General features: G+C 39.1%; 1 protein-coding gene across 2 annotated transcripts in view; it reads right to left on the reverse strand.

Annotated features, from left to right (window-relative positions):
- Positions 1-23,528, reverse strand: part of LOC149211223 (uncharacterized) — a 143,471-nt gene extending 119,943 nt beyond the window's left edge. The window contains exons 1-4 of one of the 2 annotated variants that reach the window (XM_089396970.1): positions 23,360-23,528; positions 23,153-23,283; positions 22,909-23,010; positions 22,494-22,801 (exon numbers count right to left, since the gene is read on the reverse strand). In XM_089396970.1, the coding sequence (XP_089253096.1) occupies positions 22,494-22,801; positions 22,909-23,010; positions 23,153-23,283; positions 23,360-23,408 (590 nt within the window). In that variant the 5' untranslated portion in view covers positions 23,409-23,528. The remainder of the gene's footprint in view (positions 1-22,493; positions 22,802-22,908; positions 23,011-23,152; positions 23,284-23,359) is intronic. The other variant, XM_089396971.1, reaches the window with a different exon arrangement.
- Between the last annotated feature and the right edge of the window lie 2,337 nt (positions 23,529-25,865).

The following is a 25,865-nucleotide window of genomic DNA, read 5'->3' on the forward strand; positions in this document are numbered from 1 at the left end:
ACATGCACTTTTGCACCCTCAGAGGGGGTTTTGATGAATGGATGGATCAAGGTTTATTAATGTTTGCATTTGATATCTGCTACTGATGTTTCACTTCTGTACTCTTAGTAGATGTTAGAGCAAGGAGAGATAAATCATTGTTGCTTGAAGCTTATGAGTGGAACCAGTCATAAATGGTACTTTTATCTCTTGACCGTTTCTGTTTATATTCTTAAAGTGATATACAGTTTTTAGCTGTTTATATGTTACTGCATGAATGTGTGAGTTACCATTTGGCACTTTTGTACGGTGGAGTCATTTATTTGTGTTTGATATATGAATAACTTATTATACGATATGTTGTTCACAACTGTTTTGCTTAACCTTTTATGCAAAGTGGTTTATCTTAATTGATTTCTATTCTTATGATAGCTGAATGATCTTTATTACCAGTTATTGTTTGAAACCTCTTTAGATCGCATAATAGAAGAAATACACCCCGGGTTAGCATAGATTAGATGTGTTGTTTCTCATTAGATTACAATAGCATAGAGTTAGTTTAGAAGTTTGAATTAAATTAGCTTTAAGTACTCTTATATCAGTATCATCCAACTCTACACACACACACACACCCTTAGATTGGGAAACTGGTCCCATTATCCCCAGTCGGACCCGCTATACCAAACGGATAAGGAGCTGCCAACCAAGGTCCGGACTGGGTGGGTATCCCCCTTGTTGTCGACCCGATTCTCGGGGCTTCAACAGGTACCCAACATCTCCCCCCAACTAGCCTACTGCATGTCCTAATGCAGTACTCTGCTTTCGCAAATATGGGTTCTGTAAATTGTATGTTTCATGAAGCTGGGCAAGATCATATTCCGTGGTGATTTCTGTCCCTGGAACTGTAAAACCGTCCGAGAAGACAACTTCCTTTCACCAATCTGTCGGGACATCATAAGATGGAGTATAATCTTTGGTAGGCAACCAGAGAACAGGGAACTGAAACCGGAGCCCCATCGATCGGGACCCACATGTTTGGACACATGCCACATACCTGGGCACCCTAGTAAGTACACGTGCAAAATTTTGTGCCCCAAAAGGTTCTCTCTCCGAGATGGCTGTTGGTGACATCATCCACCTCCTCTGACAGCAACTAAGGGCCTCTTTTTGAAATGTGGTGAGTTGGTTGACAAAAAGGTCAAGACACCTTTTTTGTGTTCTCACCATTCTATCTCTATTTTCCCCAATCCCTAGAAAGGTCTTGTGCTTATTGAACATTGTGTCTGACCTATCATGTTCCCCTCTTACTATAAATGGCTTTGTAACTTGATTGGATTCAAAATTGTTACTAGCCTTCTACCAGTGAATCTGATTAAAAGCATAAGAGGTGAGGGTCCTCAAATTAATGTCCCCCACATACGGGACCGGGTTAAAATCTCTGTTCAGCCGCAGTAAGTACCTGTGCAAGTACAATTCACACGTCAGATGTTTCGTTGGTACATCGTGACTCCTCAAAATCTGGAGGAATTTCACACCGTCCTCCATCTCATAACTGACCTCATTCTTAAATTATACTTTCCATGCAGAATAAAAGGAAACGTTCATGCAAAAATAAGGAATAACAAGAAGTAGGGGGATGACATGCATAACCTCTTGCACCAGCTCGCACATCTACTCCTTGTTGGCCTTCAGCTCTGCCACTTTCTTCTCCAGCTTCTCCGTCTTGAGTTGTTGTTTTGCATGCCGTAACCTCATCACATCCATACACTGTGGAGGCCCTTTCCTCGGTCCTTCTGATTTCATTTTTATATTGGGTTGCAGTAGATTTCCAGGACTGAATTTCAACTGTTAGGGCATACTCCCACTCTTCAAAAAATTAGTCGATCGGGTCTATCTCAGTGTCGTCGAGATCATGACTATCCGGTCTACTTGGGTTTCTACGTCAACCCGGATAGTTTTGGCCTTACTGGCTTGCCATTTGTGCTTCTTTAGTTGTTTCTGCATTTTATGCACCTTCTTTCTCAGCTTCCTCACTTCCATTTTGAGCTGCATCGTTTCCTTGAACTGTAGCTGATACTTTTTTTTCATTGGAAGCCTTCGTTGTTCGCAAAGCCTTCGTTGTTCGCACAGCTCTATCAACTCTTGCTTGACTAATATTTTCTCGACTGGAGGTAAATCCATCGAGACATCTTCTGCTGTGTTGACTAGGGGATTTTCCTTCCCTGCTCACTCCTCTCTACTTATTTCATGCTCAGCAACCCCCTCACCTGGTTGCAACGTTTGATCAGTCGTTGGGACCATTTCACTTGGTCCCTCCTTTTCGCCAACAACGCTCTCCTCTTCGTGCACATGCACCGCAGCTAGCGAGACATTCTCCCACTGCTGTGTCTACTAGAATTCCTCTCAGTTCTCCAACCTCCAAAATTTATTTTCTCTTCTCCTGCTCCAAGGCACCCGCCACCTGAGTGGTTTCCAATCTGTAAGCTTGTGGCCTCTGTAGCAGATTCAGAGCCACCGGGATTGCAAAATCTTCTTTTTCTCCCCATCGAGGGGAACGAGTTACCCTCACTCCTCTTGGAATCGAGGCAGAGAAAGGGGACTGGGGTGCATCTTCTACAATTGGCCCCAAAGTTGATATTAGTTCTTGTGGTAGAGTGTCAACCTCGCGCTCTAGTTCTTCTACTGCTTCCTTGATGGGTCCCACTGTTTCCTCAACTCTGGGCTCTTCTTGTCTTTGTCCTTCCTCTTCTATGAGTTCCATGGTCGGAGTGGTCATGACCTCCTCTTCAACCGGATTGTCCTCCTTCATTACCTCCATGGTGGCAGGAGATCCCTGTGGGGTTCCTTTGGTCACCACATCAACTGCTTCGCCGACGCTGGCCTATTGTGGGTCTATTCCCGTGACTGTCGTAGCATCCACTTGCTCCGCTAGTTCCATGGGTGAAGCTAGTTCTTATGGTAAAACCTCATTCATGTTATTAACGGGCCTTTCTACATCAGCCCCTATGTCTACCATTGCCTCCATACTTTCTACTTGATCTTGGGAAGCTACCTCATCCCCTAATTCCTCTGTTTCCATCTCCATTTCCTCTGGTTCCTCCTTATCGACATAGTCATCTTTGATAGGATCCTCCTCCATAACTTTGGATTCTTCTACCCTAGCGGCCATAACAGCTGCTATCTGTTCCTCCGTGGAGTCCTGAAACACCTCCCACGGAATCAAAATCTATCTAATGGCATTCATTATTAGCAACCGAACCAACCCATGATGAGTAATGACCACCAGTACCTGTCGAGCCCCTTGAGCTGAATGTGCCATTAGATGAAGGCTCCTTAGTAGGAAGTAGGGCACATTCATGGAGAAATATTCTGCCCGTGGAAATCTCAGATGAGCTAATATGCGAAGGTGATATTTGAAGACTGTGGAATACCTGTCCTCGCACATCATATATTTGATGACGAATTCTGCTACTTCCCCCCATGGATATGGTAGCGAATTTTTGTCATACCCCCTGCCTTTCTGTGCTATACTCTCTTCAACTTGAAGGAAGGCCTCGGGGTATTCTAGAAGGGTAGTTCTTCTCACAAACCATCGTTCCCCAACATGAGGAAGCCCATTGACTTTTGCAATGATTTCTTCTATTACGGGGATCTCCACTCTGCGAACTCGCGAGCCTTCTTCCCTCAAGTTCAGTGCGAATTCCACTGTCAATTCTTTATTAAACCCCCTCAACCTATCAAAATACACATCCCATCTTGCATTCTGAAAAACCTACCATACCTCCTGATTACTCTGAACTGCCCTTGTGCTCTCAGGTTCATGTCAAATTGATTGGCCACCCATTATTGCGAAGGTGGAATCAGCACATCGACTGCAATTGGTTGGCCGGGGAGATTGATAGGTCTCCAAACCGTTGGAGATTGAAATAATGTCATGGTTGATTTGGGGAATATGGGACAAACAATATTGGTACATATGAGAGTAATGACAAACCCAGTACTCGCATGCTCAGACATCATGGCAAGTTAAGATGGTACCAAGGTGTATTTTGAAAATTAAATGCGGCGTGTGGGGAAGATGACCAATATGACCTAGTGCGTATGAATATGCATCCCAACGTTTTTCAAAATATGATTATGGTGTACCGAAATCATCATATTCGGTTGAGCGAGATTATGTGCACTAAATTTTTTTCATGGTACGTCGTCATTTCTTATGACGGTTTCCCCCCCAACTTAATGACGGCCGTCCTCGGCACATTTATTTGTCCTTTTTGGAATATTTAATTAAATCCATAAAACAATAGAGATGTACCTGCGGACTTACCTGACAGAGTGATAGCACAACATGTAGCAGCAACTTGAGTGGCAGCACAGTGAGTAACAACAATAGTGAGTAACAGCTACTCTGAAGTAGCGGAATAGTGAGTAGCAGCAACAGTGAGTAACAGCAACAGTAAGTAACAGCTGCTCTGAAGTAGTGAACATAGTGAGTAGCGGCAAGAGTGAGTAACGACAGTTGTGGAGTAACAGCAGTTACCATGTAATGGCAAGTGCGGAGTAACAGCAGTTACGGTGTAGCGACAGTTGCAGAGTAACAACAGCTATGGTGTAATAGAAATTATGGAGTAGCAACAATTACGGTGTAATGGCAGGTGCGGAGTAACAACAGCTACAGTGTAGTGGCAATTTCGGAGTAACAACAGCTACGGTGTAACAACAGTTATGGAGTAACAACCCCGGAGGAGTAATAGCAGCTACGGTGTAACAGAAGTTGCGGAGTAACAACAACTATGGTGTAACAGTAGTTATGAAGTAACAGCAACTATGGTGTAATAGCAGTTGCAGAGTAACAGCAGCTACGGTGTAACAACAGTTATAGAGTATCAGCCCCGACGGAGTTACAACAGCTACGTTGTAATGGAGGTTGCGAAGTAACAGTAGCTATGATGTAACAGCAATTATGGAGTAATAGCGGCTACAGTGTAATGGCAGTTGCGGAGTAACAATAGCTACAGTGTAACAACAGTTATGGAGTAACAACAACTACAGTGTAACGGCAGTTACAGAGTAGCAGCCGCTATGGTGTGACAGCTCTTAATGACTGATAAAATGACAACACCGGGTGTTACATTTCTCCTCGCCATATTTTCTTTGTTGTTCCTGCAAAAGATAAACAAGCAATATATATATATATATATATATATATATATATATATTATTTATTATTATTATTATTATTTTTTTTTCATTTTTTCATATTATTATTATTATTATTATTATTTTTTAGAGCAGAGTGAGGGTGTCTTGTTTTCCAATGACCATTAAATCAGATGAAGTAGAAATATTTTTAACAAAAGCATCTTTAGAGGCTGGATGGTGATATAATTTAAGACGGTGTCTGTTTACTAGGAACAAAGTATGGTTTTCATCTATTATACTTAGTCTAACCATTCCATTGTCAAACACTGCATCCACTTGATATGGGCCCATCCAGCGAGTGCAGAGCTTACCTTTGAAATCCTTAAATCTGGAGTCGTATAATAACGCCCAGTCCCCCACTTGAAACGCCTTGGTTTTGATGAATTTATTGTGCCATTTCATTCTCTAATGTTGAACAGCAATAGTTTTCTGGACAGCCACTGCTCAAATCCTCTCTAACTCATTCAGCTGTTCCAGTCGGTGTTTCTGGGCTTCTGATAAATTTAGGCCTACTTCCAGAGCTGTTATGAGTGTACTAATCTCAAATTCCACTAGAAACAAGGGGGATTTTCCATAAACTAGTTCATATGGAGAAAACCCTGTTGTATTCCACCATGTTGTTCTGTATGCCCATAGAGCTTCTAGGAGTTTCTGTGCCTAGTCCCAGCGATGGCTTGCTACTGTCTCTGTTAAGATATTTTCCAATACCTTATTTGTGCTTTCTACCTGTCCATTCGTTTGGGGATGATAGGGGGTTGTCACCCTATGTTTGACCCCATATTTCTGCTTTAGCTTTTCTATCATATGAGAAGTAAATTGTGATCCACCATCTGATACAATCTCTCTTGGAGTCTCGTACCTGGAAAAAATTTCTTCAAAAAGTAAGTCTACCACCACTTGCTCTATTGCTCTCGTGACCACCTTGGCTTCCACCCATTTAGTTACATAGTTGGTATGGACCAAGATGTAAGCCTTCTGATGCGAAGGTGGGTTGAAGGGACCAAAGAAATCGATGGCCCATTTCTTGAATGGTTCAAGGACTATCTGGGGCTGCAGGGGCATTTCATCTACTTTCCTAGGTTGAACCATCTGTTGACAGCTATCACACCTCCGAACGTAATCCCGAGCGCCACAAAAGATGGAGGGCCAGTGATATCCCATTTGCAACACGTTATGACCTATTCTTTTGTCTGCAAAGTGTCCCCCACAAGGTCCGCCGTGTGCAGCTTTTAATATCTTGAAAATATCATTTCCTGCTACACAACGCCGAATCTGCTGATCCACTCCCGTATGGAAGAGATATCCTGCCATCCATGAATATCGGGTACTCTGGTGAATGATATTCCTTTGCTCCTTATAGGACAAATGACAAGGAACTTTACTTGTAGCCAAATAATTAACAATATCTGCATACCACGGAGTGTTAGTAGAAACTGCAAAAATATGCTCATCCGAAAAATCATCTTCAATTGGTGTTTCGTTACCATCATGTTCTATCCTAGATAAAAAATTTGTGACCACATTGTCTTTACCTAGTTTATCTATTATAGTGATATCAAATTCGTGTAGTAGCAACAACCATCTTGTAATTCAACCAGGGGTAACAGGTTTATTCATTAAATACCTGATGGCCGCACGATCAGTGTGCACAAAAGTAGGATACCTGGTAATGTAGTGTCGGAACTTGTTGATGGCATAAACGACAGCAAGAAATTCTTTCTCAGTCACTGTGTAGTTTAATTCAGCAGAAGCCAAATTTTTACTAACATAGTAGACTGCGTAAGGTACTTTATCCTCTTGCTATCCTAACACTACACCAATTGTTGTCTGAGAGGCATCCGTATGAATGTGGAACGGTAATGCCCAGTTAGGTCCTCTAAGGATCAGAGCACTGCAAACTAATTCTTCAATTTTTATAAACGCGGCATCACAATCTTTTGTCCATACAAATTCTGAATCCTTCGTTAGTAATTGAAACAGTGGATGTGCTACTTTTGCAAAATTTTCTATGAAACGTTTATAATAACCAACACAACCAATGAAATTTCATACCTGTGTGACCATTTTAGGTGTTGGAAAGTGCAGAATTACCTGTATCTTTGTTGGATCTATTCTAATTCCTTCAGCTGAGAGTAAATGTCCCAGACCGATTCCTTCTTCCATCATCATGTGACATTTCACTGTACTCAGAGAGACACGTGCTTGTATACACCTTGCGAGAACTTCTTTCAAATTTTTCAATCCTACCATGAACGAGTCCCCAGATGGAGTAAAGTCATCCATATAGATCTCGACACTGTCATTTATCAAGTTGGAGAAGATTCCCAGAATTTCCCTCTGGAATGTTGCAGGAGCATTACACAGGCCAAAAGGAAGGACTCGGTATGCAAATGTCCCCCAGGGGCATGTGAACGTGGTCTTGTCCTGGTCCTCAGGAGCAATGTGGATCTGGTTATATCCACTAAACCCATCCAGAAAAGAGAAATACTTCTTACCAGCCAATGTGTCCAACACTTGATCAATAAACGGCAAGGGAAAGTGGTCTTTCTGCGTCGCCTTATTCAACTCTTGATAATCTACGTAGATCCGCCATTTGCCATTCTTTTTGGGGACCATTACCAGTGGTGAGACCCATTGGCTGTCTGAGATTGGGTAGATGAAACCCACATCCAGTAACTTCTGAAGTTCTTCTTTCACCACATTCTTCAATGCCGGGTTCATTCTCCTCTGAGGTTGTCTTATAGGACGACAATCCTCCTTGATGTATATGTGATGGGTGCATAAGTTAGTCGGGATTCCCTTCATATCTGCATAATCCCAGGCGAAGGCCTCCTTATGTTTTCGCAGAACGTCTATAAGCTGCTCCTTCTGAGATTCTGACAGGTTTGGATTAATGTTCAAGGTTTTCCCAGGTTCCAATTCCACTTGTATACTTTCATGAGGTGCATCAGCAGGTGGTTCCTCTAATCCTTCCATTGTTTCCATAGTTTCCTGAGTCTCACAGCTTAGGATGGATTCTAGGATCTACTGGTTTGATTCTGAAATGGAACGAGGATCATCCATGAAGGAAGTGATCACATCATCTTCTGATCCCATTTTCAATTGTAGGGCCTGTCCGATAGTAAGGACGGGTCTCACTTCTTCCTCTTCCATTACATCCTCCACTGCAGATACAACCTTCTTACCGGCTGTTGGTTTTATAGGTGAATTTGGTTCTGGAGGTGGATATAACACTAAGTTATTAGCGTTATGCCCATTATAAATGACCATATTCCCTGAGCGGCACCCAATGTAAGCATTTGCAATGGCCAGCCATGGCCTACCCAAAATTAGGGGATGACCACCCACTGAATATTGTGTATGTAATACCAGGAAGTCTATGGGGTAATGCCATGAGTCTACTGAAATTGTCACATCCTCCAACTTTCCTACAGGTTTGACTGTAGATCTATCTACTAATTCCAGTACTATAGGTGTATGCTTTAAATTACGAAGTCCTAGGACATGCATAGTTTCAGTAGTGATGACATTGATGGCAGCTCCCAGGTCTACTAACACATTTGGAATCTCTACCCCATTAATCTGTACTGTCAAGATCGGGTTCCCCGGATCTCCATATTTCACTGGCATTGATTTTCCCATCATAAAATCCGACAATTTTCCCATAACATGTATAGTAAGGGGATCTTTAATTTTCTTGGTAGGTTTCTTTGAACAATATTCCCTAAGAGTTTTTACATAGATTGGCACATCCTTCATAGCTTGTAACAAGGGAATTTTAACAGATAAGTTCTACAATTCTCCGAATAAATCAAATTCAGATTGAGGACCTAGTTTACTCATGATTAATCTCTCTGGGTAAGGTGGTTCAGAGTGATGCCATTTGACAGGAGGCATCTGGGTTCTATCGAGTTGCTTTGTCTCTTTACTGATTAGTTCTACCTCCTTACCTTCACTATCAAGTTGTTCAATGATAACTGGAGGGGGTTGGGCGTTAACTATTCGACTTGATCGCAAATTCATTTCATACAGCTCTGTAGTGGAGATACTATATGAGGGCATGTTAAGAACATCAGCTTGATTAGCTCCCTTATTGTTAGGGTTAGGGTTAGGCTGCATTGGGAGTTGAGAACGGGTATGTTGGTTACCAGGAGGCACATTAGAGGGCAGTTGAAGATGCTGTTGGGGCATCTGCGGAGGAAATTTACCAGGAGTGGATCCTCTCCAGGTTGGAGCCCACAGGGAGCTCATACTGGCTTTGGGGTTCCACTGCTGCTAAGGTGCGTACTGGTATTGCGGCCACATGGGAGGGTAAGGCATGGTCTGTGGATTCATTTTACAATTATGAAAATACTGATATGGATCCAAGTACATGCCTTGATTTCCCATCGGTGGTCGAGGCGGCCATGGCTTCCGAGATCTCATGAGGTATAGCTGCTCGGTGTCCTCCCCCATTCCTTGAAATACTGCTTTCAATCCTGGTAAGGAAGGGCATGAGTTGTCGCATGATTGAGCTTGCAGATCGCACATTCCTCTATGGAATTCAGTGGACATTCCCTCTCCAGATGCTTCTTTCTGCACTTCGGACAAAATACTACCATAGCCCTGTCCAGCTCTAGCTGCTTTTGTTTACTTGCAAGGTGTCCATCTGTGCTGATAGGGTACTGAGGATATTTGTTCTCAGGTTATCTAGCAAATTCCTGATTTCTGCTTTTGTAACGCCCCCGCCAGGTCCTTTTACTGAACAGACCCCCTGCTTGTTTCTCACAAGCCCCCTTGAGCAATGAATACATAATTTGCAAATATCTTCGAACTTCTCCTTGGAAATATCTCCCTTCCCCACAATATTGAGTAGTTCCATCGAGTCTTCTCGAAGGGATCGAAGGAGGATAATCTTTAGTATTTCCTTATCCAGGTCTGAATGACCCGACCTCTATAAGGTGTAGTGAAACCTCTCCACACAATCTTCCAAGCTTTCATCTTCTTTCTATGTGAACTTGAAAAGTTCCTCATTAATGTTCCAGGATTTACAGTAATCTTGGTATTTCTCCAGGAAAGTCGTCTGCATATCTTCCCATGTAGAAATGGATTTTCCTCTAAGGCCCATGAACCATCACAGAGCCGTCCCTCTTAGAGTCGAAGGGAAAATCTTCAGCTTCAGGGCATCTGTTGTGTAGTCATACCCCCGACATACTATATCGAACTCAAATAAAAGTGTGTCGGGGTCTTTAGAGATAAGCCCGTGGAAAGTTGGTAAAGCTGCCAATGGAATCGGCTTTGTAGGTGCACCGGTTCCCAGATCTCCAATAGGGAAATCGATGGTGGAGTTTGTAGGAGCCATGAATATTTTCCAATAATCAGTGGGGATCTCAACAGGCTCTGCAGAGGATGGTTGAGGATTCTTTATTACCGAGATTCGAGCTGCTTTGGTAGCACTTCCTCGGTCTCTTGCTGATGTAAATATCTCCTCGTCTCTTTCTCCTGTAGCCTAATGGCTTGATCGTTCGGATGCAACTCCCTTTCCCTTACTAGAACAGTCCGATTCTACCGATGCTCTGCTTGCAACTTCCTCTTTTGCTAACACCAACTCAAGATTCTTTGAATCAAGTCCACTGCTAGATGCTTCCTCCACAGTTAGAGGGACTTGCTGTGTTGAGTCACCATAGAATTCCGCAGCCGATACTGGCTGTTCCACTGATTGTCCTTCTGACTTCACCCTTCTTGCTCCTGGTCTCACAGCTACGCGAGAGGATGCTTCAGATTCAAACTTTGTTATGATCTCTTGTATATAGGTTCTTCTTCCCAAGTTTGGTCTTCCCCTCCTTGGGGCTCTCCCTTTGCCCCTTTTATTGGGTTTTTTGTTCATACAAAAGTTGGATTGATGGGGGGTTTCTATATGAACCTATGATACTCAACCCTGGAGTAAGGTGTCAAAAGACTGTTCCTTCCCTAGGATGAAAGAACTCACAAAAAGAAAGGCAGCTATAACAAAACCTAGGGTTTCAAGCTTGGAGTAGGGCATCAAAAGACTCCTCCCTCCCTAGGAACAAGAACCAAAAACAATCAAAAACCATGGAAAACCCTAATTTTCCTAGATCTGAAGCAGGGTGAAAGAAATTGTCCCTCCCCAAGGTAAAAGCTAGGGATTTCCCAAAGAGAAAGCACACACAGGTTAAGAAAAACAATTCTAGCTCAAGGCCTGGAGCAAGGCGTCAAAGGACTCCTCCCTCCCCAAGAGAAGAAAATGGCCCAAAATAATCAGAAAAACAAAAAAAATAAAAAGAGTACCTACGCTCAGGACCTAAAGCAAAGTGAGAAAACCCGTTCTCTCCCTAGGATGAGAGATTGACCCTCTAGTCGGTCCGGATCGTTGTTGCACCTTGTTAGCCTCCCCGGAAACGATGCCAAAATGTTGGTGTCCAGGTAGGGGTGATTTATCTACCTGATTCCGACATTAATCTTATCAATCTAGGTGTGTATCCTTTCAAGGCAACGCGCAAGGTATATGCAGGGGAAGACGCGTAAGCTTTCCCAACCAAGGGTTCATGGGTTACGATTCAAAACATAAATGCAAGATTAACCATTTACAGAACTGCAAAAATAATCATAAACAATAAAGAACTGTAACAACACACATAAACTGATAAATCACATACACACAAAGACGCAACACCTAATCAGAAGAGCGGGCCCAGCTCTCTGATCAGGCCTGTGTTAGCCACAAAAATAATTAGAACAACAAATTGGATGTTCTTTTATTACTTGATAACAGAAGTTTACAATACTGATGGGTGAACCTCCATTCACATGATCAACATGCAATTTATACACAACGAGGGAGATTAACAGATCTCTCAAAAACATAGCAACTACAGATACAAAGATATACATTGGTTGAAATAGTATCAGCATTAGATGTTTGAGATAGCAAGAAGGCCTAAGAATAGTTTAGGCAGCCTGTTCCCCGAACTGTGCGACCTCCTGCTGATCGGTCGTTGCCAGTTTTGTTGCAATATGCCACGTTGAGGGTTCTTGGTCTCATGTTGCAGTCAAACACACAATTTAGTACCACAAATAGATAGACTCCATGTGTTTTACTTCATTAATTAAAATATACCAATAGGACAAGTAAGGGGGAATTTACCTTGTGAGTTTAACATAACAGCATGGGTAAATGAGTGCAAAAAGGTCAAAAAGGGTAGTGGAAATGGGCAGAAAGATGGCCCGATTTGGTACGCAACAAATTTTCAATTCAAATTGGTTCAGAAAGGAGATCTTTCTCCTTATCTTCCAACTAAATTATAATTTTCTTGATAATAATAATAATAATAAAAGTATAAGCATGAAAACCAACACGGCTGGCATGTTTATACATAAAATCTTAACTAAAAACCAAGAGTTCTTGGTGGTTTAGATTTTCATAATTCCCTTATCTCTCTCCCATTTCTTTTTATCCCTCTTTTCCTTCTAATAAATTTTCAGATTGCAAGCAACACTTCTAAGGATCAACCTTCTTCAATTTCCACCAAAAAGAAGCAACAACAAATATTCTCTTCTAATCAACAAAAAAATTCGAGAATAGTCAACAACTATGGAATCAATAACATTTTGCAGCTAATATCCAATTCCATAGTTGATATCAATTCCTACACCCAGATTAGTTTACGCTCAGAAAAAATAATAAAGAACCAACAACAAAGGTCATTACAAACATGAAGAGGTATGTAGGGTGTTGAATTATTTTTCATTTAAGGAACATTAAGATTTTAAATTCATGGGATGATCATATTCTTGAGAAATTAAAAGACCTCATAGAACTTCCTTATATTATACTTCTACATCATAACCATTATAACCCTATTCTATCATAATATCCCAACCTGTCACATCAAATATCTTCAAAATTGCCTAAATTTAAATGATCCTATGAAATCAGATCTTAAAATCGTGACAATCACGTGAAATAAGTTAGTCCTATTATGAATTGAATACCTCGTGAGCTCCTTATTTCACCATCACTCAACCCATGTTTCATACCCTTCACCATCTAGCTCTGTCAACCATTATTCCTATTAGCCTCCATGACCTTTGTTGAAAATAGACAATACAAGACCAAGACTTCTCCCCACCATGGGTTTCATTGTTTGATCATAGCTCAATGGAGTCAAATTTCTTTAGGAATATCCTTGAGTAAGAGAAACTTGGAAGAAGGTGGTCTAGCTCAAGTTCTTTCAGAAGTTACATAGGCACAAGACAGAGGTTACCAAATATTTTTCACGAGATTTTGACGAGGTAGAGGTAGAAATTAGTGACATCAAACTTATACTTACATAATCAATAGTGGAAAAAGCTAAAAAATATCCCAGAAACAGAGAAAGTTGGTTCAAAAACAGGAAAATAAAGGAGAAAGAATGGACAACCTTCCTTAGAAACCTAGGTATGGACATTTCTATTTTCAAAAAGGGAATTCCAGTAACAACATTGAAAAGTAAATGGAGGAATTTATTGCTAGCCATTCAGAAGTTCTTAATGTGTGAAGTGAGGTTTGGAACCATGTTCTTTTACCATGTCCGACTTTTGATGCATTTCATTGATGGAAATGAGATAAATTTTCCATAGCTCCTACTTTGTAGTCTTAAGAAGATGGCCTCTAGTGTGCAACAAGAATCCAAAACCCTTGACAACACTCAATATAATCATGGACTCATTAAAATTTTCATAAAAGCACACTGAGAAGCCAAAGGAGATAATTGGTAGAGATTTCTAGTCCGTAACCATTTTGTAGAAGTCCAAGAGGAGGAAACTACTATAAAAGTCAAAACAAACTGACAAAAAATGCTCTCAAGCCTTAACTTTAAAGATGTAATTGAAAAAGAGGGTTCATCTCTTAATTAATAAGAGGAATTAGAAGACCTACTTGAAGATGACACTCCTCTTTCTCAGTTTTTGGAAAATATTAAACAAAAAAGTGGAAAAGAAAATGTTAGAAAAAAGAAATCCATTTCAAGTGTCAAGCCACCTAAAGAAAAAGATGGAAAACCAGAGGATAAGAAATAGGGAAGAACCAACAAAAGGAAAAACATCCAAAACACTGAGGAATCAGGGGTAAAATTGAGAAGAAGTAGACGAATTTTGATACTGTCGAGTGTACGGTCTCCAAAAGTAGTTGATCTTGAAGACAAATATCATAGAACACCACCTCAGACTCTGAGTCTCATAAGGAAGACACCATATATTGATCCAGTACAACAACAAATTTTTTATTATGTGGAATATTTGGAACAAAGGGCACAACAAAAGGTAACTTCTCCTTCTCAGAATCAAGAAGATATTTTTAATGAAGAAATTCCTTTGTCAGGTAATATTCCTGAGGAATAATACAGAATTGAAAATGTTTTGAAGCAAGACATATATGAGTTAGATTTACTGAACAAACATCTCAAACAAAAACATGAGGCAATAAAGGTACAAAATGAAATCTTGAGGACTCAGAATGAAAATATACTTTTACATTTGTGCCACTGGTATAAAAAGAACAAGAAACACAAAGCAAATAATGGATTCCTCCGAAACAAAGTCAAAGTGTTATAGAGAAAAATTCTAATGAAGAAACCAAGGGAGTGTTTAGTATCAAGAAAAGAAAGAGGAGCACTAGTTTGGATGTCCTAGCTCAAGGTTTAGAAATAGTACATTGAATGAAGGACTAGAAAGATTTTGAAATTTTGATGCATGAGGACATGAAAAACATTCTGTGTGGAGGAATGTTTAAGTTTGAAATTTTCCTCTTTCGGATAAACCTTTTGCCTTCCGTTCCACCCTTTTCCATAATAATTTTGTTGTTGTTTCAAGCTAAAAGGTCCCCCTATACATGCTCAAATCTCCAAAGAGGTATTTATCATCCATGATTTATAATATGTTGTTTCTTTGTGAAATTTAATGTAAATATTCCTACAGCTACCAAATCTCATTCATTTTGCAACTAACCAAGAATTATGTAACTATCTCCATGGTTATATGAGTTCTAGTTCACCAAAGGATGAATAAAAGGTACCAACGGATGAAAAATGGTCAACATGTGGATATCCACTTGTCTTGTTGATCTAGAAAATTACATGGTTTGAGAGATTTGGAAGAAAAACCAGAAGTCAACTCTAGTTATGTCACTCCAGTGATAAGGAAAATTTGAAGGCGGTTCATGGTGGGATCTAGCGAGCGTGGAAATAATTGAGAAACCTTTGAAACTGATGTGCTCGATCAAATCCCTCATGATCTAATATTTCAGTAGAAAATCATGAGAAGAATTACTTTCATCTTGATTTTAATTCTTAGATGTTATATTAGTCAAGTTACCTCTCAACTTAGGACTCTTGAAACCGTTATTCTATAAGGATACATAAAAAGACCTGAGGTGAAGCTAGAGATAGTATTTATCATTGTTAATAGTTGCAATCTATTTGTGTTGAAAACTTTTGCGATTAATATAAATACTCTGTTTCTAAGGAAATGTGTGGCTAAGTGATTTAATATCTGATTATAAAATTTCTCTCAATAGGAGGCCCCCTTGGAGAGCTGTAAGAGTAGATTAGATTTTGATTATTCTTATTACAATTTGTTTGATAAATAGTTTTCTTCCATCGTAGTTTGTTGATGCATTTTGTTGATCAATTCCTAGTTTAATTTTAGTGTTTGAAAACAAGCACTGCACTCATAAAAATACAAAAATATTTGATTTCAGTAGTTCATTTCATTCAACACTTTCATTCCATAGTTTAGTTAATTTTGTTAACAATTTCCATGAATGATAAATGGAGAAGTTTTGGAGAACCACTACGCACACTAGTAATCCTTTGAAGTTACAAATCAATTTTATATGTTGTTGAAGAAGTCTAGTTTCAATTTCTTCTTTTCTGCAAGTAGACTTAGAATTTCCTTTCTGCAAGTAGAACTACAAATTCTTTCTTACAAGTAGAAATATAATTTCTTTTCTGCAAGTAGAACTATAATTTATTTCTAGAATTAGAATTTCTTTTGTGCAAGTAGACTTAAAATTAATTTTCCGCAACTGGAGTTTATGATTTTGAATTCCTATGCTAAAGTCTCAGTTCAAGTCCTAGTCTTATTTTGCTTTGAAGTGATTTTAATGGAAAGAACATGTGTGTGGAAACACTTTGATTCAATCTGTTCTGCTTCAAAATCACATGGGTAAATAGCTTCATAAATAGCACATGGGTAAATACATTAACAAAAGGAAATTGAGAAGATAGAGTTTGAGCTAAAGGAGGAAGAATTAGACTCTGTAGTAGAATAAGAATCAAAAGATGAAGATCCACAAACTCCAACCATGAGAATATCAATTCAAGAAAGAAGGCAGCGAGAAAGGAATAGTCCATATGCTTTCTATTCAAATTTTGCTTTATCTATTACTGATGATGATCCCAGAACTTTTATGGAGGTAGTAGATTCAAAGGATGGTAAATTATTGAAAGAGGCCATGGTTGATGAAATGGCATCTTTGGAAAAAAATGAGGCCTAGGATATGGAGGATTTTCCCTCTAGAAGGAAACCCAATGGAAGAAAATGGGTGTTTAAGAAGAAGATGAATGTAGAAGGTGAGGTGGAGAAAAACAAAGCTCGGTTGGTAGCAAAAGGTTATTCCCAAGTGTCAAAAATTCATTTTGGTGATATTTTTTGTCTTGTTGCCAAGGTAGCTTCTATTAGATTACTTTTATCTATTGATGTTTCTTTTTATCTTGACGTAGAACAAATGGCACATGGGTAAATAGCTTCACGTGTGGGGATAGTAATGGAAAGAATATAACACATACCCAACATTAACCATGGATTGACTAAGCTGGTTAACTACAACACACATGTCTGGTGGTGTGTTCACAAAATACATAAGTGAACCCACAAGTTGTTTATAAATAGTAGCCTTCAATACCTCACCTGAAGTAGCATCTTCCTTCCTCCAATCACCTACTAGAGGAGTCTCCATGGGTTTGTTTCTCTCCATGTGGAACTTCTTCAGTATCATGTTGGCATACTTTCCTTGAGAGACAAAATGTTCCCCATCTCCTTTCCATACTTCCATACCAAGAAAGTAATGTATGAGCTCTAGGTCCTTCATTTTGAATTCTCTTGCGAGATCCTCTTTGCAAGATTTTATCAGTTTCTCATCACTTGTTTGAATCAAATCATCAACATATAATACTATAATCAAGAATTTACCTTCAACCTCCATATGGTAAAGGTTCACATCTACTTCACTTTTGGTGAAGCACAACCCACTAAGATAGCTGTCAATCCTGCTGTACCAAGCACAGGTTTCTTGTTTTAGTCCATACAATGCTTTCTTGAGTCTGCACACATTCGACTCTCTATTTGAGGTCTCAAATCCTTTTGGATGCTCAATATACACCTCTTTCTCAATCATGTCATTGAGGAATGTTGTATTCACATCCATTTAATGTACCTTCCATCCCATATGCACTGATAGTGCTAGAATAGATCTGATTGAAGAGTACCTTGCTACTGGAGCAACTGTATCCTTGTAATCAATTCCCTCCACCTAAGAGAACCCTTTGGCCACAAATCTAGCCTTGTGTTTCTCCACACTCCCATCTGTTGTTTGTTTTACCTTGTAAGGCCATCTGGAAATCACCATTGACTTGTCTATTGGTCTTGGGACCAATTCCCGAACATTGTTTCTGATAATGGAGTCATACTCCTCAACCATGGCATCAACCCATACTAGTTGTTGCACTACTTTCTCAAATGAGGATGGCTCAACCTCTACACTCTCTCTCATCATAACCATGTAGCCAGGGTACCTATCTGATGATTTTCTCTACCTGCACTGTGATGTGGGAACTCCCACATTCTCTTTATCATCGTGCATCAATCTTCCAGCCTATATGGTGCATTTCCTTCAACCTCTAGACATCTCTACATGAGTGGGTGCTTCCACTCTTTGCTCCTTTGCATGTGGCTGCTCCACGTCATCCTAAGGTTCCTTCTTTGGAGCTAAAAGATCCTCATTTGCATGTAACTTAAGCTCCCTCTCAAGGGAACATCTCATGGCCTTCTCTTCATCAAACTTCACATCTCTATGAACCACTTTCATCCTATTGGATGGAAGGTACACCCAATAGTTGTGAGGTGTATCAGTGTACCCCACAAATATTCCCAACTTAGCTGTTGGTTCTATTTTTTTGTGCATCCTTGGTAACATGATACTAGACTAATGAACCAAAGATCTTGAAGTGTGCCACATCTGGTTTCTTACCTGAAAAATATTCTTCTAGTGTACTCATCTCAAGAATTCAATGAGGGCTTCTATTATGCAAATAAACAATTTTGTTGCATGCTTCAGTCCACAAGTGCAACAGTAGGTCCTGATCATGTAATATCACCCATGCAGCTCCCACAATACTTCTACTTTTCCTTTCAGCCACCCCTTTATACTGTGAGTTATGAGGTGTTATTAACTTACGTCGAATGTCTTCTAATGCAAAGAAGTTATTGAATTCATTTGATACATATTCTCCATCGTTATCGCTTCTTACAGCTCTAACTTTCCTGCCAATATCTTTCTCAACAAGTGCTTTAAATTCACAAAACTTAACGAATGTCTGATTTTTCTTTTGCATGAAGAAAATCCAGCACTTATGAGAAAAATAATCAACAAATATTAAATAATACATGTGCTTGGTTGTGGATGTTGTCGAGAATAGTCCACCCACATCTGAGTGAAACCTATCAAGGATCGCTTGCACTAGAAGGTCTTTATCATGAAAAGAAGTTTTGGTGTACTTCCCCAATGTACACCATTTGCATGTGTCTCTTTTCTCTAGTGTAACCTTGGTAAGTCTGGTAGAAATTTGTTGCATGATCATCAAATCTCCATTGTGCAAGAGACCCAATCCTCTATGCTACAACTCACCGATGTCTCAGCTCTGCACCTTCTCTACTTTAGTGCTCAAAGCAACACAATCTTCTACATCCAATTTGTAGAGGTTCTTCACCTGAAACCCAATTCGCTTCACGTGTCCTGAGGCTATGTGATGAAGGAAATCCTTTCCCTTGCTAAATATCACATCGTAGCCACTGCCCTCCAACATGGCAACTAAAACCAAATTCTTCTTCAAACCCAGAACATACATGACATCTATTAATGTCAGAGGAGAACTAGACTCCCTCTTAAAGGTAACAGTACTGATGTTGGTAGCACTACACCTCCCATCATCCCCCATCTCGATGTGCATCTAGAGGTCCTTCTCCTCCAAGTCACTGAAGAACTCTTTATTGTCGGTCATATGGAATAAGGCTCGACTATCCAGGTACCACACACTACCCATCACCGGTGTCACCATACAAGTAATAAGGGTGAAATCCAGTTTGAATTGTGAAGTAAGAGTTTCACCTGCTACCCCTCCTGAGGTATTCTTACCGGCCTTCTTGTGAAGACACTTTGTGGCATAGTCTTTGAGCTCGTGACAGTGAAAAAAATTAATATTCAACATGTCCTTCTTCTTGCCGCCCTGATTGGAATCAGATTTGGAATGGGATGACTTCCCCTTCCCTTTCTTTGCCTTTCGAGCTAAGGAAAAATTCTCCTCATCATCATGCTTGGATGAGGATCCATATCTGTTGTTCTCTGAGTCTCTTCTTGTACCAAGTTTTTCCATAATCGCTCCCACTGTGGTTGCTTCTCCCTCCATTAACTGAGTCCTTGTAGCTGTTCCAGATCTTGGGAAGGCCTATAAGTGCTAGGCTCACTAGATCATCTTTAGCAACTATAACACCGACACTTCCAAGCTCATCTCAACATTGGATGAACTTGGTCAAGTACTTTGGTATTGTGTTGCCCTTCTCCATCTTGATTTGTACGAGCTTGTCCTTTAGTGTTAGCTTCCTGTGGTCACTATTGTTTTGAAATAGGCCTACCAATGCCTTCCACATTGCAAATGGATTTTCCTTACCGTGGAGGTTCGAGACAGTATGATCTCGAACTCCTAGGATAATCCTTCTCACCTTTGCCACACACTTTCTTGACTCTGCCAAATCCTCAGCATTAGTTGGCTTAGGAATATCTTTGTCTATGAATTCCTTAAGCTTGTTGTCTTCCAACACCTTCTCCATACTATCCTTCCAAGCAATATAGTTTGAACTACCCTCAAGGGCATATTTGAGTTTCAACCCTTAGAACGACATCCTGGTGCCTCTGAAGTGTGATACTGAAAATTCGATTTCTCTTACAAAAGACAAACTCGTATTTTGCTCTTCTATAGTGATTTCAGATCCGATACCATGTAGAAATTCCTTGTAGATTCAATACTTTGATCAAGCTTGAGCAACCTCTACACTATCTCAATCTATTTCATTGCTTCACAAACTAGCTCAAGCTAATACTTAGCCAATTTTGTTGTCTGCCAAGTTCGTATTTCCTTGCACAGTTTCCTTGGGAATTAGCGCAAATTTAATTGGGAAATTCACAAATATGAATTGTGTAATCCTCTAATTGCATGCACTACCTGTACAATTCAGATTGACAGTACATTGTCCCTCAACTCCAATCTCAACTGGGTTCTTTGATGTGACATGCATGAATTAATTATGAGTGAATCTTCACTTTACTCGTTGATCAATGCTAGTTACACCCCACTACTCGATCTCCCACTAATTCCCTCAACTCCAATGTCAACTGGGTTCTCTGATGTGACATGCATGAGTTAATTATGAGTGAATCTTCAGTTTACTGGTTGATCAATGATGCAATGTTGGTTACACCCCACTACTAGATCTTCCACTAATCCCTCGAGCAATTGGAACTAGTTTAACTAAATTTAACTTAGATAAACAGAATTAAATATTTGTAAGTCAAAATAAACTCAACTAGGGCTCTTAAAAAGTAGGAGACACTCTACATGACTCTAGTTAGACTTAACTCGAATTAACTGAGTTAACTAAGTTAAATTAACTTACAAGTAATCATGAGATGTAGAATTACAATTTAATTCAATGACAATATTAAATTAGGATTTTCTTGTTGCATTTTCAACAATTTTCACTTAGCACAAGTTTGATTTCATGGTCATCTAAGAAACAACTAATTCTCTCAATATCTTTCACAAAATATATAGCCCATACTACAACATCATGCCATGCAGTATGGCTAAGAATACTTTTGAAATATTGCATATGTTGAAAAGGATCCAACTATTATCTTTTGTGACAACATTTCTGCAATTGTATTGTTAAAAAAGCATATATTCCACAAGGAAAAAAAATTCACATTGAGAGTCACTATCACTTCATCCTTGACCTGGTTAACAATGGTGACATATCACTTCACTTTTATGGATCTAGAAATCAACTAAAGATATCTTCACCAATGCGAAAAAATGTTTTTTTGAATTAAAAAAAAGACACTTAAACATGGTCACCGTTGAGATTAAGAAAACAAATTGCTAACTAAAGTCAATAGTTAATTGCATGTAAACTCTAGTAATACACTTATACAACTAACTAATCACTCTAATTAACGGAGGAAATTACTATACGTAATCATAGCCATTATCCTAATCTTCAGTTAAATAACAAACGAAAACCGATGATCAAGGTAGGCTGAATAATCAATCACAAACACTCCATCTATGGTAATATTACAGAGATGGATCTATGCTCCCACAGCGCATAAATCTTCTCTCACAACTTCGCTTTTTAACGAAATTGTGTCTTCACAAGGTACTATAGAATTTCTAAACAACAAATTTATTTCTCAACACATGATAGAGTGCTAATGCACCTGTAAACTCTACAGCCAACGTCACAGTTCAGACAACATCAATCTCAATAACAATATAACATGTAGACGGGTATCCTACCTATCAGGCTATCCTCTCCTTTACTTCTGCGAGGATACGTAATCACACACTGCTCTCAGATTCTTGGACACTCTCACGAGGCAGTTAAGCTTAAATCAGATCTGATATTATTCCCATATAAATCATACATAGATCAAAACTGTGTTAAATAATTTATTAATATCAAATAATTTTACATATATATCAAATTTTCTGTTTTAAATAATATAATATACTAATCACGATAATATTTAATTAAGAGAATATTTCAAACACACAACAATTTAAAGTTAACTAGTTGAATAATTTCTCTCCTATGACACCCTTTTATTGATCTTATACCAATAAGAAATACGCGTTCCAAAAACAAACAATAAAATGACTTTATATGCACCATTAAACAACTACACCGTTAAATAAGATTAACATCAAAGGTTGAATACTTACTTGGAAAAAGGAGAGGACTTAATCTGGGTAAGACACGTCAATGTACCATTCATTATTAATTTTGTTGCATCTCTGATCTCTTCCTGCATTCCTTCTTTCAAAGTTTGCCTTTCTGTACACTGCTTGACAACTTTATTTAAAAAAATCATTTCCTCCAGAATTCTCAGACACTCCTGCTTGGTGTTATAAACATCTTGGACTCTCTTCAAACCATATGAAATTACATGAAATCCTGCAGTAACCAAGCTTGCGTTTCCTATTTTTTCCAGGATTTCTTGAACGACGTTCAATGCTTCGTTAAAGGTTTGCTGAACATAAAGGAAAAGAAATTAGATTTAGTATAAATTAAAGTCGGCCTACATTATATTAGTTGCAGATATGAAATTTCACAATGAAGGTTAACGGTAACACGTACCAAGCCAGGACTATCATCGTTATTTTGCCCGGCTAACAGGAATGTCAAGAGCTCTGATAAACAATCAGGCCACTGCCGATCCTGAACAGTCGCGGGTTCTCCCTATATATATATATATAGTGGTTGGGTGTGTTAATTAGAAACATTAACATTAATATAATAATGGAATTCACAGTTATATTCCGATGGCCAATTCACAGCTATATTCCGATGGATATGATGAATATGAAAGGTGCGTATTTACCTCGCGTATCTGATCCAAAAGTTGAGATATCTCATTTATAACACCCTCTGTATCGTTTCCGCCCTCATCTTTGAATTCGTTTTTTACAACAGGAGGTGATGAGCCTCCTGTTGTAAAAGAGGAGCGCCCTTCTGCATCATGACCAATAATGTTCTACTAAAAATACAAATGTTTGATATATTTTGCAGATAAAAGACCAATCCCAACCTTCCACCGGAGGGAGAGGACAGAGGAAACGTCGTATTTTATTCGCCATCGTTCTTATCGACTCCTTTCCAAAACTGCAGAATTACGGCTTACCATACTTCCACTCCCCCGCACAGGATGGGATGCAACAACAGATTTTGTCTTCCATTTCTCTCCTTAAACTCGCTTTGGCAAGGCCAGTATGGTACAATCTCGTTACATCCAATGAATTTATAGATCTCACGAGGAATCAACTAATGTTTCAATAGGGCAGGTTAGGGAAACCAAACCTAACATGAAAAATAGCCATGACACCGCACATGGGTTGTGACGATAATAACAATAGATAGGACAAAAGTTGCCGTCTTCACGGGTCCCACCATGGCACTATCCGATTGAATTGACATGTTTGTCAATGAACGAATAAAATTGAACCTTTCTTAGCTCAAAATTCAAAGGAAAAGATAAAACTAGTCGTGATTTATCATAATATAAAATGATCTCACACATCACTATAGTTATTTTCACTATTTAGTTGGACGATGCTCATTGATTTATTGTACAATATTTCTATTAAAGATTAAAACAGTTAGTTTTTATTTTAGTGGGATCTTATCTATTTGGGATAATTTTTTACAACATTAATATTACATATTTTATATTTAGATAAATAATCAAATTCAAAAGAAAATGTTATGAAACCAGCTCACAAAAAGATAGAAAAGAGAGATCTACGTCTTAAAATTCAGCCTCTTCGAGGGGCATCCTCCTTTACATTACATAAATGAATAATTTTTGGATGATACAAATGACAAAACCTCCTTTCTATATATAGGAGTCTAAGAAATAACAATAGAGGGATTCTATGGGGCACAGAAATAACAATATGGGGGTAATAGGGGCACAACAATATAAATAAGGGGTATAACTACAATAGTAATGGGGTAATCACTAGTATTATAGGGACCCAACATGCCCCTCTCCTTCAAAAAAGTGTTGTCCTCAACGCTTGAGTAGTTCTGGATACTTCTGCATAAAATTCTCATCCTCCCATGTGGAATCTTCAGGGGATAAGTTCTTCCACTTGATAAGATACTTTGAAATTGATCGATTTCGTAGCTGTCGAGTTCTTGTTTCTGTGACTGCTTTCGGTTCAAATATAATTTTTCCTTCCTCGTCAAGTTCTGGCAATATTGTTTGAATTGGGAGCTTGTTACCTATAACCTTCTTTAAACATGAAACATGGAAAACTGGGTGCAATCGAGAAGCTGCAGGAAGCTCCAATTTGTATGCCATAGTACCAATCTTTTGCAACACCTTGTACGGACCATAATACTTTGGTGATAATTTATTATCCTTCTTAGCTTGCTTTAGGGACATTTGCTTATATGGTTGTAGCCGTAGGAATACCCAATCACCTACATCAAAACTTCTTTCACTGCGATGTTGATCTGCCTGTTGTTTCATTCTATTTTGTGCCAACACGAGGTTATCCTTTAAGAGTTGGAGGACTTGTTGTTGATGTTCGATGTGATGTTCCACTGCCTGAACCTTAGAATTTTCTCTTAAATATGATGTGATGGATGGTGGTTGATACCCATAAAGTGCCATAAATGGGGTCATTTTTGTTGCTGTATGGAAGGAAGTGTTATACCACCATTCAGCCAGAGGCAACCATTTGACCCATTGTGTCTGTTTATCAGATACAAAGCAACGAAGATATCCTTCCAAACATTTGTTTACTATCTCAGTTTGCCCATCAGATTGAGGATGATAAGATGAGCTATGAGCTAACTGAGTACCAAGACAAGAAAATAATTCTGTCCAAAAATTTCCAGTGAAAATGGGATCTCTGTCACTTACAATAATCTTTGGGTTTCCATGTAGCTTTTGAATTGTTTCCATAAATGCAGTAGAAACTGTACTGGCTTTAAATGGATGTGATAATGCACAAAAGTGTGCATACTTGGTAAGTCTGTCAACTACCACCATGATGACACTCTTTCCCTCAGACTTGGGTAAACCTGTGATAAAATCCATTGAAACCTCCTCCCAACGTTGGCTTGGAATGGATAAAGGTTGTAATAGACCCGGTGTCTTAATTGTTTCAACTTTATTTTGCTGGCAAACCAAACATTTCGCCACAAAATTTTGAATATCTGATTTAAGGCCATCCCAAAAAAATTCCTTCTTAACCCTGTGGTAAGTTTTTAAAAATCCTGAGTGCCCTCCTAAGGGAGAAGTGTGCAATTCCATAAGAATCTTTTGTTTTAGCTGGGAATTCTTACAGAGGTATAAGCGATCTTTGTACCATAACGAATCATTTTGCCAGCTAAATGTATCAGAAGTACTGGAATCTTGTTGTAGCTTTCGAATAAGTGCCCACACTTCTTCGTCATTCTTCCATTCCTCCCTTGCTTCGTTTATCCAATCTGGTTGGATAATAGAAATGGCACACAACAATGCTTCCACATCCTCATCCTTTCTTGAGAGTGCATCTGCCACCACATTTTGCTTCCCTTTTTTG

Source organism: Pinus tabuliformis, chromosome 1_2 (genome assembly GCF_031772625.1).
Source record: "Pinus tabuliformis cultivar Carrire ecotype Pingquan chromosome 1_2, CPIR1, whole genome shotgun sequence".
Taxonomy (NCBI): Eukaryota; Viridiplantae; Streptophyta; class Pinopsida; order Pinales; family Pinaceae; genus Pinus; species Pinus tabuliformis.